Source organism: Bos indicus x Bos taurus, chromosome 3 (assembly GCF_003369695.1).
Source record: "Bos indicus x Bos taurus breed Angus x Brahman F1 hybrid chromosome 3, Bos_hybrid_MaternalHap_v2.0, whole genome shotgun sequence".
NCBI classification, from domain to species: Eukaryota; Metazoa; Chordata; class Mammalia; order Artiodactyla; family Bovidae; genus Bos; species Bos indicus x Bos taurus.
Window position 1 is genome coordinate 100,351,173 of NC_040078.1, and position 14,100 is coordinate 100,365,272.

General features: G+C 37.7%; 1 protein-coding gene across 5 annotated transcripts in view; it reads right to left on the reverse strand.

The window, feature by feature from the left end:
• Positions 1-14,100, reverse strand: part of MAST2 (microtubule associated serine/threonine kinase 2) — a 207,100-nt gene that overhangs the window by 138,065 nt on the left and 54,935 nt on the right. Inside the window, exon 1 of one of the 5 annotated variants that reach the window (XM_027537405.1) lies at positions 3,630-4,131. The exons of the other annotated variants lie outside the window; for them this stretch is intronic. Coding sequence (XP_027393206.1) covers positions 3,630-3,668 — 39 coding nt within the window. The 5' untranslated portion in view covers positions 3,669-4,131. Of the gene's footprint in view, positions 1-3,629; positions 4,132-14,100 lie in introns of those variants that run through there. 5 annotated transcript variants of the gene reach the window in all.

Here is a 14,100-nt window from a genome sequence, read left to right on the forward strand (position 1 = left end):
CGAAACAGAGCCACAGATGTAGAAAACAAACCTGTGGTCACCCAAGGGGAGAGGGAAGTGGGGAAGGACAAATTAGGGCTATGAGATTAACAGATACAAGCTTACCATGTATAAATTAGATATGTAACAAGGATATATTGTATACCACACAGAATTATAGCCATCATTCTACAGTAACTTCTAATGGAGTATAATTTATAAAAATACTGAATTCTGTACACTTGAAACTAATATCAATACTACAAATCAACTATACTTCACTATTTTTTAATTTATTTTTTATTGAAGGATAATTGCTTCACAGAATTTTGCTGTTTTCTGTCAAACTTCAACATGAATCAGCCATAGGTATACATATATCCCCTCCTTTTTGAAACTCCCTCCCATCTCCTTCCCCATCCCACCCGTCTAGGTTGATACAGAGCCCCTGTTTGAGTTTCCTGAGTCATACAGAAAATTCCCATTGGCTATCTATTTTACATATGGTAATGTAAGTTTCCATGTTACTCTTTCCATATATCTCATCCCCTCCTCCCCTCTCCCCATATTGCTAATTCAATATTTTTTAATTTTAAAGAGAGGCATTGAGAGTTTTTCAAAATGTGACCATGGTTAGTTATATGGTTAGCATGGGGCAGAACTATAATTTGAATCAACTTTCTGTTTCTTCTTTAAAATTATCTATACCTGAAAATGCAGATAATATGTATTTGTCCTCAACATCATGATGACTGACTGAGGTAATGTATAGTCCAACAATGTAGGAAGCAAAACAGGCGCACCATGAATGCCCTGTTTACTATGCTGGTACCTCTCAGGGCTTCCCAGGCGGTACAGGGGTGAGGAGTCCCCTGCCAATACAGGAGACACAGAGACACAGGTTTGACCCATGAGTTGGGAAGATCACCTGGAGTAGGAAACGGCAACCCACTTCAGTATTCTTGCCTGGAAAATTCCAAGGACAGAGGAGCTTGGTGGGCTACAGTCCATGGGGTTGCAAAGATATCTCTCAGGAAACCTGGCAAAGAAAGTTGGATGATCAAAGTAGACTGCATCTTCACTGATTTTCTGGAAAAGTTTTAAGAAGTCTAACTTGTTCACCAAAAAGCTGTTAGTAAGGCCCAGATATTCATTTGGATTTTCATCTTCTCCTCTGAGGTTACCCGGTAGATTATCTGGATCACTGGGTGAAGTGAAAGTCGCTTGCTCGTGTCCAACTCTTTGCGAGTCCGTGGACTGTACAGTCCAGGAATTCTCCAGGCCAGAATACTGGAGTGGGTAGCTTTTCCCTTCTCCAGGGAATCTTTCCAACCCAGGGATCCAATCCAGGTCTCACATATTCCAGGTGGATTCTTTACCAGCTGAGCCGGCAGGGAAGCCCAAGAATACTGGAGTGGTAGCCTATCCCTTCTCCAGGGGTTCTTCCTGATCCAGGAATCGAACCTGGGTCTCCTTCATTGCAGGCAAATTCTTTACCAACTGAGCTATCAGTGAAGCCCGGACCACTGGGTACACTTTAGCTTTTATGTGTTTATGTAAACAAATCTAAAATCAGCTTTTAAAGTTTTATATTAACAATTTACCTGTTTAAAACAAATAATCTAAACTGCTGCTTTTCAAGCATTACTTCTATTTCAGAATGTTCCAATGCAGTCTTCTAGAGAGTAAAATGAAAGTTCCTAAGTCGTGTCCAACTCTTTGCAACCCCATGGACTATACAGTCCATGGAATGCTCCAGGCCAGAATACTTGAGTGGATAATGGATAGCTATTCCCCTTTCCAAGGGATCTTCCCAACCCAGGGATCAAGCCCAGGTCTCCCACATTGCAGGCAGATTCTTTACCAGCTGAGCCACCAGGGAAGCCCAAGAAAACTGGAGTGAGTACCCTATCCCTTCTCCAGTGGATCTTCCCAACCCAGGAATCGAGCCGGGGTCTCCTGCATTACAGATGGATTCTTAACCAGCTGAGCAACCAGGGAAGCCCCTTCTAAAGAGTAAACTTGCAACTAAAAAAAAAAAGAGGCTGTAAGAAAACACTTTACAGTGCTCTGTGATCTGGCAATTTGGAACTCCTGCTAGATAGAAACAAAGAACTGAGAGGAAGGGCATCAGTAAACAGGGTAGCAGATATTAGAGACTGACTCAGTCACTAGGAAGGAAATAACTGATTTAACACAAAACAAGCACAATAATTGAAAATATTCCCATTCAAAAAACAGAATTCCCTTTCTGAATCCTGGAAACTAAAGAGAAATAAAGATATAAATAGGTAATGCACTTAAATGTGCTTACAAGCCAGCCATTTTTTTTATTAACAGCTACTTGAACACAAATCACTATTTATCAGAGGTATTCTGAGTACTTTATAACTACTTCTCAAAATACACCCAAGAAATCAAATGCCAAATCTTACGGAACCAATTGTACTAAAAAGGAGAAATTAAATAAGGCTTTGACTTTGAAAGCCCGGTGGTACTAAACAGCTGCCGAAGGTGCAGTGGGTGCTCCCAGGAGGCTCCGAGTGCCTGCAATGCCGTTAACCAGAAGCACAAATAAGATGACCTACAAATATCATCACTTGTTCAAATTTTACCAATCTTACACATTTTCCTTCTGAGCACTTTAAAGAAACCAAAATAATGGTAATTAAGAATAAGTAAAAAGACCCTAGGTACTTTGTCAAAAAAAGTGCTTTACAAATGTCAAAAAAAAACAAAATCAAAACAAGAGAAATAGCTACATTTCATGACAAGAACTTCATAGGTTGACTGAGGTTTTATCCTGAAACCTTTACTATGTCAATCCTTTAAAACATTCAATGATGAACTAAATGAACTGTAAACAATCTGTCAGCAATGTCTGGTGTCCAAAATTAGATGTGTGTTGGTCTGATTTAATTGCTCCACTCAACATAATGTAAGTAAGCCCAAGCAGCACATTTTTTTCATCAAGACTAAGCCAAGATGATCTACTTTACAAAGCATAAAAAAATTAATCATCAAAACTGAAATAGTTGTAATATGTACTCTTTTAGTGCTAAAGGTACTCATTAAAACTCAGCTGAAGGTTGTCTACCAATATATTTCCCCCTCATTGTTATATTTTACTTACTTCTTCATGTACCAAAATGATCCACGACTTAGGGAGGAGAAGGCTTCCAAAATTGGCTTCAGATACATGGTTATCACATATGGTTACATTATGTATGCAAAGTGATAATTTAGAAAAGTTCTTAAAGCTATGTGTAGGGTTAAACATATATTAACACATATAATTGAATTAATTAAGGGAAAGACGGGCTGGGAGGCAGGCACAGTGGTCAGTAACAGAATACGTTTACTATAGACAATCTGTCAGAAACGTCTGGTGTCTAAAACTAGGTGTGCGTGGGTCTGACTCAATTGCTCCACTTGGGTAAGTAAACCCAAGCAGCAAAATTTTTCTATTAAAGTAGAAAGGTCTTAGGTGATTCCTTTAATTAAAGTTACACATAATGGAATATAGAGGAACTTAGTAGCATTCTCTCCTGCCTCAAATGAATTAAATAAAATTTAAGCCATCCGTTCAGTATATTTTCAATAGACAGTAAGAGGAAGGAGATTAGTAAAAAAGGCTTTCTGTTACTCACCTGTAACCCTCTCCTTTGTAGAATACTGGAATCATCCATAATAGATAGAAGACCAACAAAAGCCACTCTCCAGACAGTCAGCCACTAGAGCCTACTTGCTTACTGCTGGGGAAAGAGGCACACAATCAGGCTTTCCCCATGCTGTGCCCACGGCTCCACTAAACCAGGTTTCTCTCAGTCCAGCGTGAGTACACAATCACTGCCTCACATCACAGCCACGTCTTTCTTCACAGCAGTCCAGACAAATCTCATCTGAATCACCACCACAAAAGGGGGAAATTTTTCCTATTTGTTTTTCTCTTCCATACATACCCCTTTTGGTTGCAAACATCTGAAGTACCAAGAAAAGGACAAAGCTCCCTGAAAAAAATTCCAATCTTTAATATCCTGACTTCACTGCTTATTAAAAAGGTTTGGCACACAAAACAAGAGAGTCTCCACCTACAGCTACTAAGCTTATAAAATCCGTGTCACGTTTTCCTTTCCCAAAACAAAACCACGCCACGTACATTTTTAAAAAGATAATTCTTCAGAAATACAAAGAAAAACATATTATTCTGAGGCTCTATTTTGAGCTCAGGCTGATATAAAACCAGTTATTGTTTTGACTAAGTCGGCAAAATTCTTTTCATCCTTTGTACAGACAAAGCAAATGTCAGATTCTTTCGATACTGTCACAGGCTCTTTTGTTTCTTTATCTCTAGATACGCTGGTCTTCACTTCTTGGACAGTCACGAAAGCCTCTTTCCTCTGGAGCTTAGATCATTGCTAAGGTCAGTCTCCATGCTCTTTTATGTCCTGGAGGGGGCTTGTACACGTGTGGTGAGTTCTGAGCATGGACAAATTCATTCATCTATTCATTGCTGACAGTACTGTCACAGGAAAAGCTCCCCATTCCAACAGACCTCTAAAAGGGCACAGCATGAGAAAAATCTAGTTTTACCCGGACTTTAATAATCTCAGAATTGTTTCTTGGGTCACTGGTTGTTATTTTCAAAGCAAGACTTGCACCAAGTTTAAAGGTGATTCAAGTCTCTTTTTAACATATATAGGTTGTAAATATATATATTATATATATATAAAATAAAGAGAGTTCAGGAGTGAAAGGTTAGCTCTCATAATATGATTTTATCACTTAAACACTCCATAAGCAACGTTTAAACTTTCCAATTTTACAGTAGTTGCCAGAATCCTAGTAAACACAGGGGAAAGAAAATCAAGGCAAGTGAGTGATTTTTCTAATAAGTCACAAAAGAACTGTTAGCAAAGGAAGCAGTACATTCTTAGGAAGAGAGTTAAATACATGATCTACCAACTCACAGTCACAGTTCTTCGTAGGACATGCACAAATTATTCCCTCTCCAAAGGATTTCAGAAGGTATTAATCCAAATTTCCTAATTTGATAAATAAAAGTATGTATACACCCTGACTCAGGATGCTTTATACATACCTTTACTCTAAGGAGTAAATATAGCAACAACTCTAGGACAGATTCAGTCTGTACCCAACAAGGAGAAAAAGCTGCCCCTCCTATAATTATGGTAGCTGCACCAAACAGTCTGGGGCTTGAAGGAAGGTCTATTTACAAAATCTTTTTCTGGTCTTTCTTACAACTGACTCCAGTCACAAGAGCTAGCCACACTGCTGAAAATAGCACAGAAAACAGGATCCACTTCTCTTTCATTCAGCAAAAACCTTCTAATCTGGAGCACAACCAGTGTGGTCTTTCATTGTGAGAGCTAATAAATCCACATCTCCATGGACTCCTTCCATCTGCTGCTTTAAACAACTAATGGATGGATTATGTCTATGGGGAAAACAAACACAAGACCTGAACAGACAGCTGATTTGCATAGGGTGTGTTATCCAGTGGAAGAGTGTCTGCAAAGTCACAGGCTCTTAAAGCTACAGAACCTTTCAATCAAAAGAGATTTTATTAACTAAAACATATTCAATAGCAGAGAGGAAGTAGGAACGAGTCTCTAATCCTGTAGAAGTAGAAATGATATATTCTGATAAACTGTTCAGGCCAGAGATTAAAAATTCAAACTCTTCATTCATTTACTAATTCAGGAATCATATACTATGTCAAGCATTGAGATGGGCGGTGGGGAAAAATTACCAAGATTAACATTACCCATAAACTAATAATTCCACTTCAGAAGAGCTCAAATCCAATAGGGAAGCCAGATACAAACAAGTAATCATGATACCATCCGAGAATTATGACAAAGCGCTAAAGGAGTGTCAAAGAGCACTCAATTCATGTCACTGGGAAATCCACAAAAAAGGCTTCCAGGGCCAATTGCCGTCTGGTCACTGAAACAAATGTTATAGGATTACCAGCCCTTGGCCAAGACAGTCTCTGTATCCAAAGTGTACCCAGCTTAAAAATCTTCAACCAGTCCTCACTAATCAAAAAATGCAGTAACAAACCCCTTCCTATGTTCTCTGTAACACAGGAACAACAGATTTCATCTCCACACTACCCTGAAGCAACCTTAGCCTTCCAATGAGAAAGAACGATGCACTGCTTCCCGAGTACGTCCATCCTTCTTCTCCAGCTCATATTCTTTGAGGTTAAACAGGAATACAATCATATATTTTATTGGATTGCTGAGTAATTTAAGCAACATATACTGATGCTTCTTAACCTTTTTCAGTATTTCTAAAGACAAAATAGAACGCACTCTACCTAAAATTTCCTGCCACAACCTGGCTTCTTGAAAGCCTCGTGTTTTGGCAAAATTCATGCCAATTTTGCTTTCTTCTCTCTAAACTAATCAACTCTCACTTTTTAAAAAAGATTCATTTATTTATTTTTGGCTGTGCTGGGTCTTTGTTGCTGTGCGTGGGCTTTGTGGAGAGCAGGGGGCTACTCCCTCATTGCAGTGCACAGGTTTCTCATTGCGGGGGCTTCTCCTGTTGTGGAGCACGGGCTCTAGGGCATATGGGCTCAGTAGTTGTAACGCATGGGCTTAGCCACTCCGTGGCATGTGGGATGTTCCCGGGGCAAGAATTTAAAGGTCCTCTGCAATGGCAGGCGGATTCTCAACCACTGGACCACCAGGAAGCCCTACACTTTCATTTTTAATACTAAAATAATATTTACAAATGCTGATTAAATTGAAGGAGACTGAAAAGGAATAAACAGAGATGAAAAGAAAATCAAGACTGCTAAAGTTATTAAGTGAAAGTCACTCAGTCACGTCTGACTCTTTGTGACCCCATGGACTATACAGTCCCCAAGGACTATACAGTCCATGGCATTCTCCAGGCCAGAATACTGGAGTGGGTAGCCTTTCCCTTCTCCAGGGGATCTTCCCAAGCCAGGGATAGAACCCAGGTCTCCCACATTGCAGGTGGATTATTTACCAGCTGAGCCACAAGAGAAGCCAGGAAAAGAGTGTTAAGAGGGGGTGAACAGTAAAAAATGCTGCCAAGAGACCCATATCTAAAGAACACCCCTAAATTTTCTGACTTGGAAGTCACTGGTATCCTCTATAAGAAGAGTTTCAGAGGTAGATGGGTGAAAGGAGCAGAAGCCCACCAGCAATGGGTTACAGTTCATCCATTTCAGTCACTCAGTCGTGTCTGACTCTTTGCAACCCCATGGGCTGCAGCACGCCAGGCTTCCTTGTCCATCACCAACTACCAAAGCTTGCTCAAACTCACATGCATCGAGTCAGTGATGCCATCCAACCATCTCATCCTCTGTTGTCCCCTTATCTTCCTGCCTTTAATCTTTCCCACCATCAGTGTCTTTCCCAATGAGTCAGTTCTTCGCATTAGGTGGCCAAAGTATTGGAGCTTCAGCATCAGTCTTTCCAATGAATATTCAGGACTGATTTCCTTTAGGATTGATTGGTTTGATCTTCTTGCTGTCCAAGGGACTCTCAAGAGTCTTCTCCAACACCACAGTTCAGAAGCATCAGTTCTTTGGTGCTCAGTTTTCTTTATGGTCCAACTTTCACATCCATACATGACTACTGGAAAAACCATACCTTTGACTAGACGGACCTTTGTTGGCAAAGTAATGTCTCTGCTTTTCAATATGCTGTCTAGGTTTGTCATCGCTTTTGTTCCAAGGAGCAAGCGTCTTTTAATTTCATGGCTGCAATCACCATCTGCAATGATTTTGGAGCCTGGGAAAATAAAGTCTGTCACTGTTTCCATTGTTTCCCCATCTACTTGCCATGAAGTGATACAGAGTGAGCAGGAAATGCAGAAATAAAGATGGCAGATCTTGACAGCTCTTCTGCCTTCCAGTTAACACTTCTCTATCCTACACTGATAATTCTCTTTAAGAAGTTATTCATGAAAAGGAATGGATGGGATTCGCAGCATTTAGAGAGATCAGAGGAGGAATATTTCTTCCATTGTAACACAAGAAAAAGCAGGTAAAGGTAACAAAATATCTATAATCTTAGTGGTAAAGAAGCTAATAAAGTTTTCAAGTATAGCTATTTCCCTGTGAAATAAGGAGGAAGTCAGCAAAGAGAATAGAGATTTGAGAGGAGCAAAGAGAACTCGAAAGAGATAATGTGGAGAAGAAGATCACTTCAAGAAAAAGGACTGGTGGTGTGCTCATCTTCTCCTGTGAGAGCACCAAAATTGCAACTAGCTGTTGAACAACCATCGACAGGACACTGGACCCCACCAAAAAAGAAAAAGGACTGGAAAGCAATGTTGAGAATTAACAGGCAGTATTCATCATAATTTTATAGGGCCAGCCACCAATCTAATCCATGTGAGGCTTTCTTCAGTAAAACTACAGTAACACAAGGGCAAAAGTTCTATTAGACAAATTTACCAGATGGATCAACAAAAATGGGGCAAAAGAGTTAATGGAATCTAAGCAAAAAGATTAAAGAACAGGAAAAAATTCAAAGAGTCTAATAGAAATGCTGATAAGCCTAAGAACTGTTATACTCTAAGAATAATTAAATGAGGGAGCTGAAAATCTATCCAGTCATGGTGACCAGGTTGTCCAGCATTATGACTTTAGTGGGAAAATATGTCAGAAGTATTCCAAGGCACAGCGTATGGTCTTGAAGAGGGTGAAGAGTCTAATAGAAATGCTGATAAGCCTAAGAACTGTTATACTCTAAGAATAATTAAATGAGGGAGCTGAAAATCTATCCAGTCATGGTGAGCAGGTTGTCCAGCATTATGACTTTAGTGGGAAAATATGTCAGAAGTATTCCAAGGCACAGAGTATGGTCCTGAAGAGGGTGCATAAGTGGGCTAGAAATGATGATAATGATGGAGTCAAGTAACTGTGATGCCAGAATCCTTCCATGTGGAAGGATCCACATGGTCGCTGAAGATAAAGATAATAAAGATAGTGATAGGAATAGGAAGACTTATACCTGATGACAGCATCCAACAAGAGAGGGGAGGAATAATTGGGAGGTTAGCAAATACAGCAGCCAGGAACGGAAGGGTTTAGACATAGGGACTGCTAAGAAAAATTAACAGTTTATGTTGAATAAAGTTGACTTAGAAACGGTTGTCATGATTGAACCAAAATCCCTTATTTTATACTTCAATAAATTAGGACCCAAGAAGGAGATGTAACCTGCTCAGAAAACACACAGCAGTAACTTGACCCCCGTTTTGCCTGAACATGCAGCTTTAACTAAACAGAACAGATGGAGGAGGTTTCCTGTCCTAGAAAGGATATACAGAACATTTCATCAACTTCTCTACCATATATTAATATGGTGTCTAAAAGACTACCTGGTAATAACTAACTAAAAACTAGAACATCTGTAGAAATAAATAAAATTTAATACTTAAGTTCTCAGAATAGGTTGCAACATACACTTTCCAACAACTATCAACCTCTCATTTATCCGAACATGAATAAAATATCTTATGACTAACCCTATGTGGAAAGCTATAAGGAGCTTTATATGGTAAACAAGCCAACGTAAGCTCAATGAAAAACTTAACTGGCTGTAAAACCCAAGTCCTAAAGGCAGTCTTGGAGGAGACTTCTCCAGGCATGCAGTACTGCACGCAGTACAAGGCATAGAACCTGGAGCCTCTACGGTTCATGACAGGTCCTCCACAAAGGATTCCTTTTAATTTGTTGTTTAAGTGGAAACCCAGCCAGCCACATAAAATTCCTTCAAAATAGGCCTGTTTAATGAGGAAAAATATGTTCCTCAAGGTAAAAAGACAATGATTTTACTGATATCCCCACTTCACAATATGCATGAGTTTACACTTAAGATTCCCCACTCAAACCTTAGGAGACACTGTCACTATTTCAAAATAGAAAGTTAAATAAACCAGCTGAAACTTGCTTGATTTCTATATTTCCATTTTACCGCATCCTATTAACGCACTTTACTTTGTTTCCAAGATCCCCATATATCTGAGGGACCTTTTGTTTGAAGTTTTGTGCCCCCTTTTGAAAAACAGCCCATTAACTGTGTTTGCCAGAAGCAATCTCAGTCCCTCAGATCAGGTAATTTATTTCATGTGGGGCTGAAAATTAGCAGAGGTCAAATGGTGAGGAAAATGGGCTGAAACTGAAAAAATTAATGTCATCTTTTAAAAGGCAGGCAAAACTTATAAGCAATCACAGAATAGAAAAGCAGTATCATTTTTATGTCTTTTGCTTATTACAATGTAAATTTTGCACTATCAAAACAAGAAACTTAAAAACAAAAACAGAAAACTTGCCAACAACTTTCAAAAACAGAAAAGCACTTTTGTATTCCTTTATATTCTGTTTTTAGAGGTTTTGTTTTCCCTATTTTTTTAAAGAATAAAACTAAAAGTCATACTCACATTCCAACAGATATGCCAAAAAATTCAGTCTCTCAATCTAAACACTGACATAAATAAATCAAAACTTTTATAGAAACTGGAAATCTTATCACTAAATTCTAATTCCTAAATTATGTATCTCCCTCACCTTAAAGGCTTAGATGACCTAAAATGATTTTTGCTGTGAAAACTGCCCAAAGTAATTTAGTACAAAATCAAAGCTAGAAAATCAATGACTTAAAAAATAAAAACATAAAAAAAAAAAAATTAAAAAAAAAAAAATAAAAACATAGATAGCACAAGCATTGACCTCCTGCCCATCTTGAGATTCCAAAATACTCTTTTAACAACTGATATAGCAAGCAGTAAAGACCAAAAAAAAAAAACCTAAACACTATCAACCAACGTGACTTAAATGACACTTGTATAGGACTCATACAACAATGGCAGAATATACATTCTTTTCAAGTGCACATCAAACATTCACTAAGGTAGACAATATTCAACACAATAAAACATGAACCGATAAATTTTAAAAGGCAAGTCATATATGTAACTGACCACAATGGAAATAACTTAGAAAAGAACAAAAGACATATTTTAAAATCCTTTCATATTTGAGAACACCCATGACTAACTCATCATTCAGAGAAATTAAAAAGAAAATTGAAAAATAATTTAAACTGAGTGAAAATTTAAAAACTCAAGTCAAAGATGTGTAGAATGTAGCTAAAGCATTAGTATAACAAGAGAAATGTTTACTACTATTAAATCACCTATATTAGAAAAGAAATGACCTCAGCTTCCACTTCAAGAAACTAGAAAGAATAAATAAAATCCAGTGTAAGCAGACAAAACAATAAAGCTGAGTAGAAATCAATGAAGTAGAAAATATAGACATACATACATAAATTTCTCTTATTATAAGAGAAATCAATTAAACCAAAAGCTAGATCTTAAGAAAATGGATAAACCATTATTCAGACTGATTAGGAAAAAAAGAAGGAAAAAATTACCAAGATCAGGATGACAGATTTATAATTTGATACCAATAAATTTCACAATTTAGATTAAATGGATAAATTCCTTAAAAGACATAAAACACCAAATTCCCCTCAAGAAATATAAAAAGTATGAATACACATATGCCTATATCTAGTAAAGCAATTGAATTTGTATTTTAAAAATATTCCTACAAATAAAATGACAAGTGCAAGTGACTTCACTATACTAAATTCTGCCAAGCATTAAAACAAATTCTTCAAAAATTCTTTCCAAATACTAAAAAGGAGGGAATATTTTCCAAACACATTCTATAAATGTCAGCACTATCCTGACTCCAAAACCAGGCAAGAGACATTACAAAAAAAGAAAACTATAAACCATACATCTCCCGTAGGAAAATAAATGTAATAAGTTTAGCAAATCAAATCCAATGATATATTAAAAAGACAATACATTATGACCAAGTGGGGTTAATGCGAGGAATGCAAGGTTGGCTTGACATTTAAAAGTCAACCAATGAGGGAATTCCCTGGCAGTCCAGTGGTTAAGACAGCACTTACACTGCTGTGGGCCCTAGTTCAATCCCTGGTTGCAGCACAGTGCCACCTCCCTCACCCCCCAAAAAAATTTTTTTTCAAAGTCAGCCAATGAAAAAAAAAATCAATATAATTCACCAATTACCAGACTAAAAAAAGAAAAAATTTATCATCTCAATACATGCAAAAACGCAGTTGACAAAATACATCATCCATTCATGTTAAAACTATCATTAAGCTGGGAAAGAAGGAAACTTCCTCAACCTGATGGAGAACATCTACAACAAACTTCACCAGAGAAGTTGTTTGGATGGCAAATAGGTACATGAAAAGATGCTCAACATCATTAATCATTAGAAAATGAAAATTAGAAGCACAATGAGATACTATTACACACTTGTCAGAATGGCTAAAGTTAAAAAGGCTGACATTAGTCAGCACTGACCAGGACATGAACAACTGGAGCTCTAACACACTGTTGGTGGGAATGCAAAATGGTGTACTAATTTAGAACAGTTTAGCTGTTATTTAAAAGTTTCAAATACAACTACCATATGATCCAGCCACTCCACTCCTATGAATTTATCCAAGAGAAAGTAAATCATATGTCTACACAGAGGATACTACATAAATGTTCACAGTGTAGTTTGTTCAAGAAACAGAAATAAACCCCAAATGTTCATCATCAGGTCAAAGGATTTAAAAAAGCTCGTATAGCTATACAATGAGATACCATTTGGCAATAAAAAGGAGTGAACTATTGATACATGCCACAACATGGATCAAGCTCAAAATAATTATAATATGTGAAAGAAATTAAACAAAATAGTACATACTGGATAATTCTACTCACACAAAAACCTAGAAAGTGCAGATTAATCTTCAGTGACAGAAAGCTAAAGAGTGGTTGCCTGGGTATGGAAACAGGAGAGAGAAGTATAGGAGGGAAGGTTCACATACGAACAAAAGGAAACTTTTGAAAGTGATGGATATATTCATCATCTTGGTTGGGATAGTAGTTTCACAGATGTATACATATGCTAAAACTTACACTGTACACTTTAAATATGTACAACCAATTGTATGCCAATTATACTACAGTAAAGTATTATTTTTAAAGCATGTACTTTGTGTAAAAATAACCAAAACAACAACAAAAAAATGTTTTTAACTAGCCCCAAACTCTAAGGCTCATGTGCAAGTCCAAACACACCATGAATTATGAAAGAATTATTAGTCTGGCTTTTAATTTTCCTTCTGATCTTGGCAAATGGGGGTTTTCCTTTTTCTTTTTTTTTTAACTGTGCTCAGCTGTGGTTTTCTATGGTATTTATTATTTTTAAGTATATTTTATCCAGCATTTCTATGCCTTTAGACCAGAAGGACTCTTCACCTTTAGGTTAGTCTGTCATATTGCTAGAAGTTCTTTATTCTTTAACACTTGCATTTCTGACATCCATTCTTACACTGTTCATTTTATGATACCCTACTGCATGAGTAATTTTTATAAGGAGCATAAACTACCTTGAAACATTGATTAGTTAGTTCAATTAAAATACCTATTAAAATATTCATCTGACAGAATGATTCTAAGACTTTAAAACCCCAAATTAAACTTGTTAGAATGGCTATGGTTAAAAACACTGACATGAGTCAGCACTGGCAAGGACGTGGAACAACTACAACTCTCATACACTGTTGGTGGAAATGTAAAATGGTACACTACTTTAGAAGCGTCATCCATAAGTTGGTGTCGCAAAGATCACCTGGAGTTGGAAGATCCCCTGGAGGAGGGCATGGCAACCCACTCCAGCATTCTTGCCTGGATAATTCCATGGACTGAGGAGCTTCATGGGTTGCATGAGTCCATAGGGTTGCAAAGAGTCAGACATGACTCAAGCAACTTAGCACGCATGCAAAGACAGTTTGCACTAGACATTACAAAGAACAAAATCTCCCATCATTTCTTATTTGTCCTTCCACCAAGCAGAGCAGTCAGGATGTTAATGAACAAGGCAAAAATCAGAAATCCTCAAGTATGCTATGAGAGTCTGTGTCTTAGTCACTCAGTTGTGTCCGACTTCCTGCATCCCATGGACTGTAGCCCACCAGGCTCCTCTGTCCAGGTACGAATACTGCAGTAGGT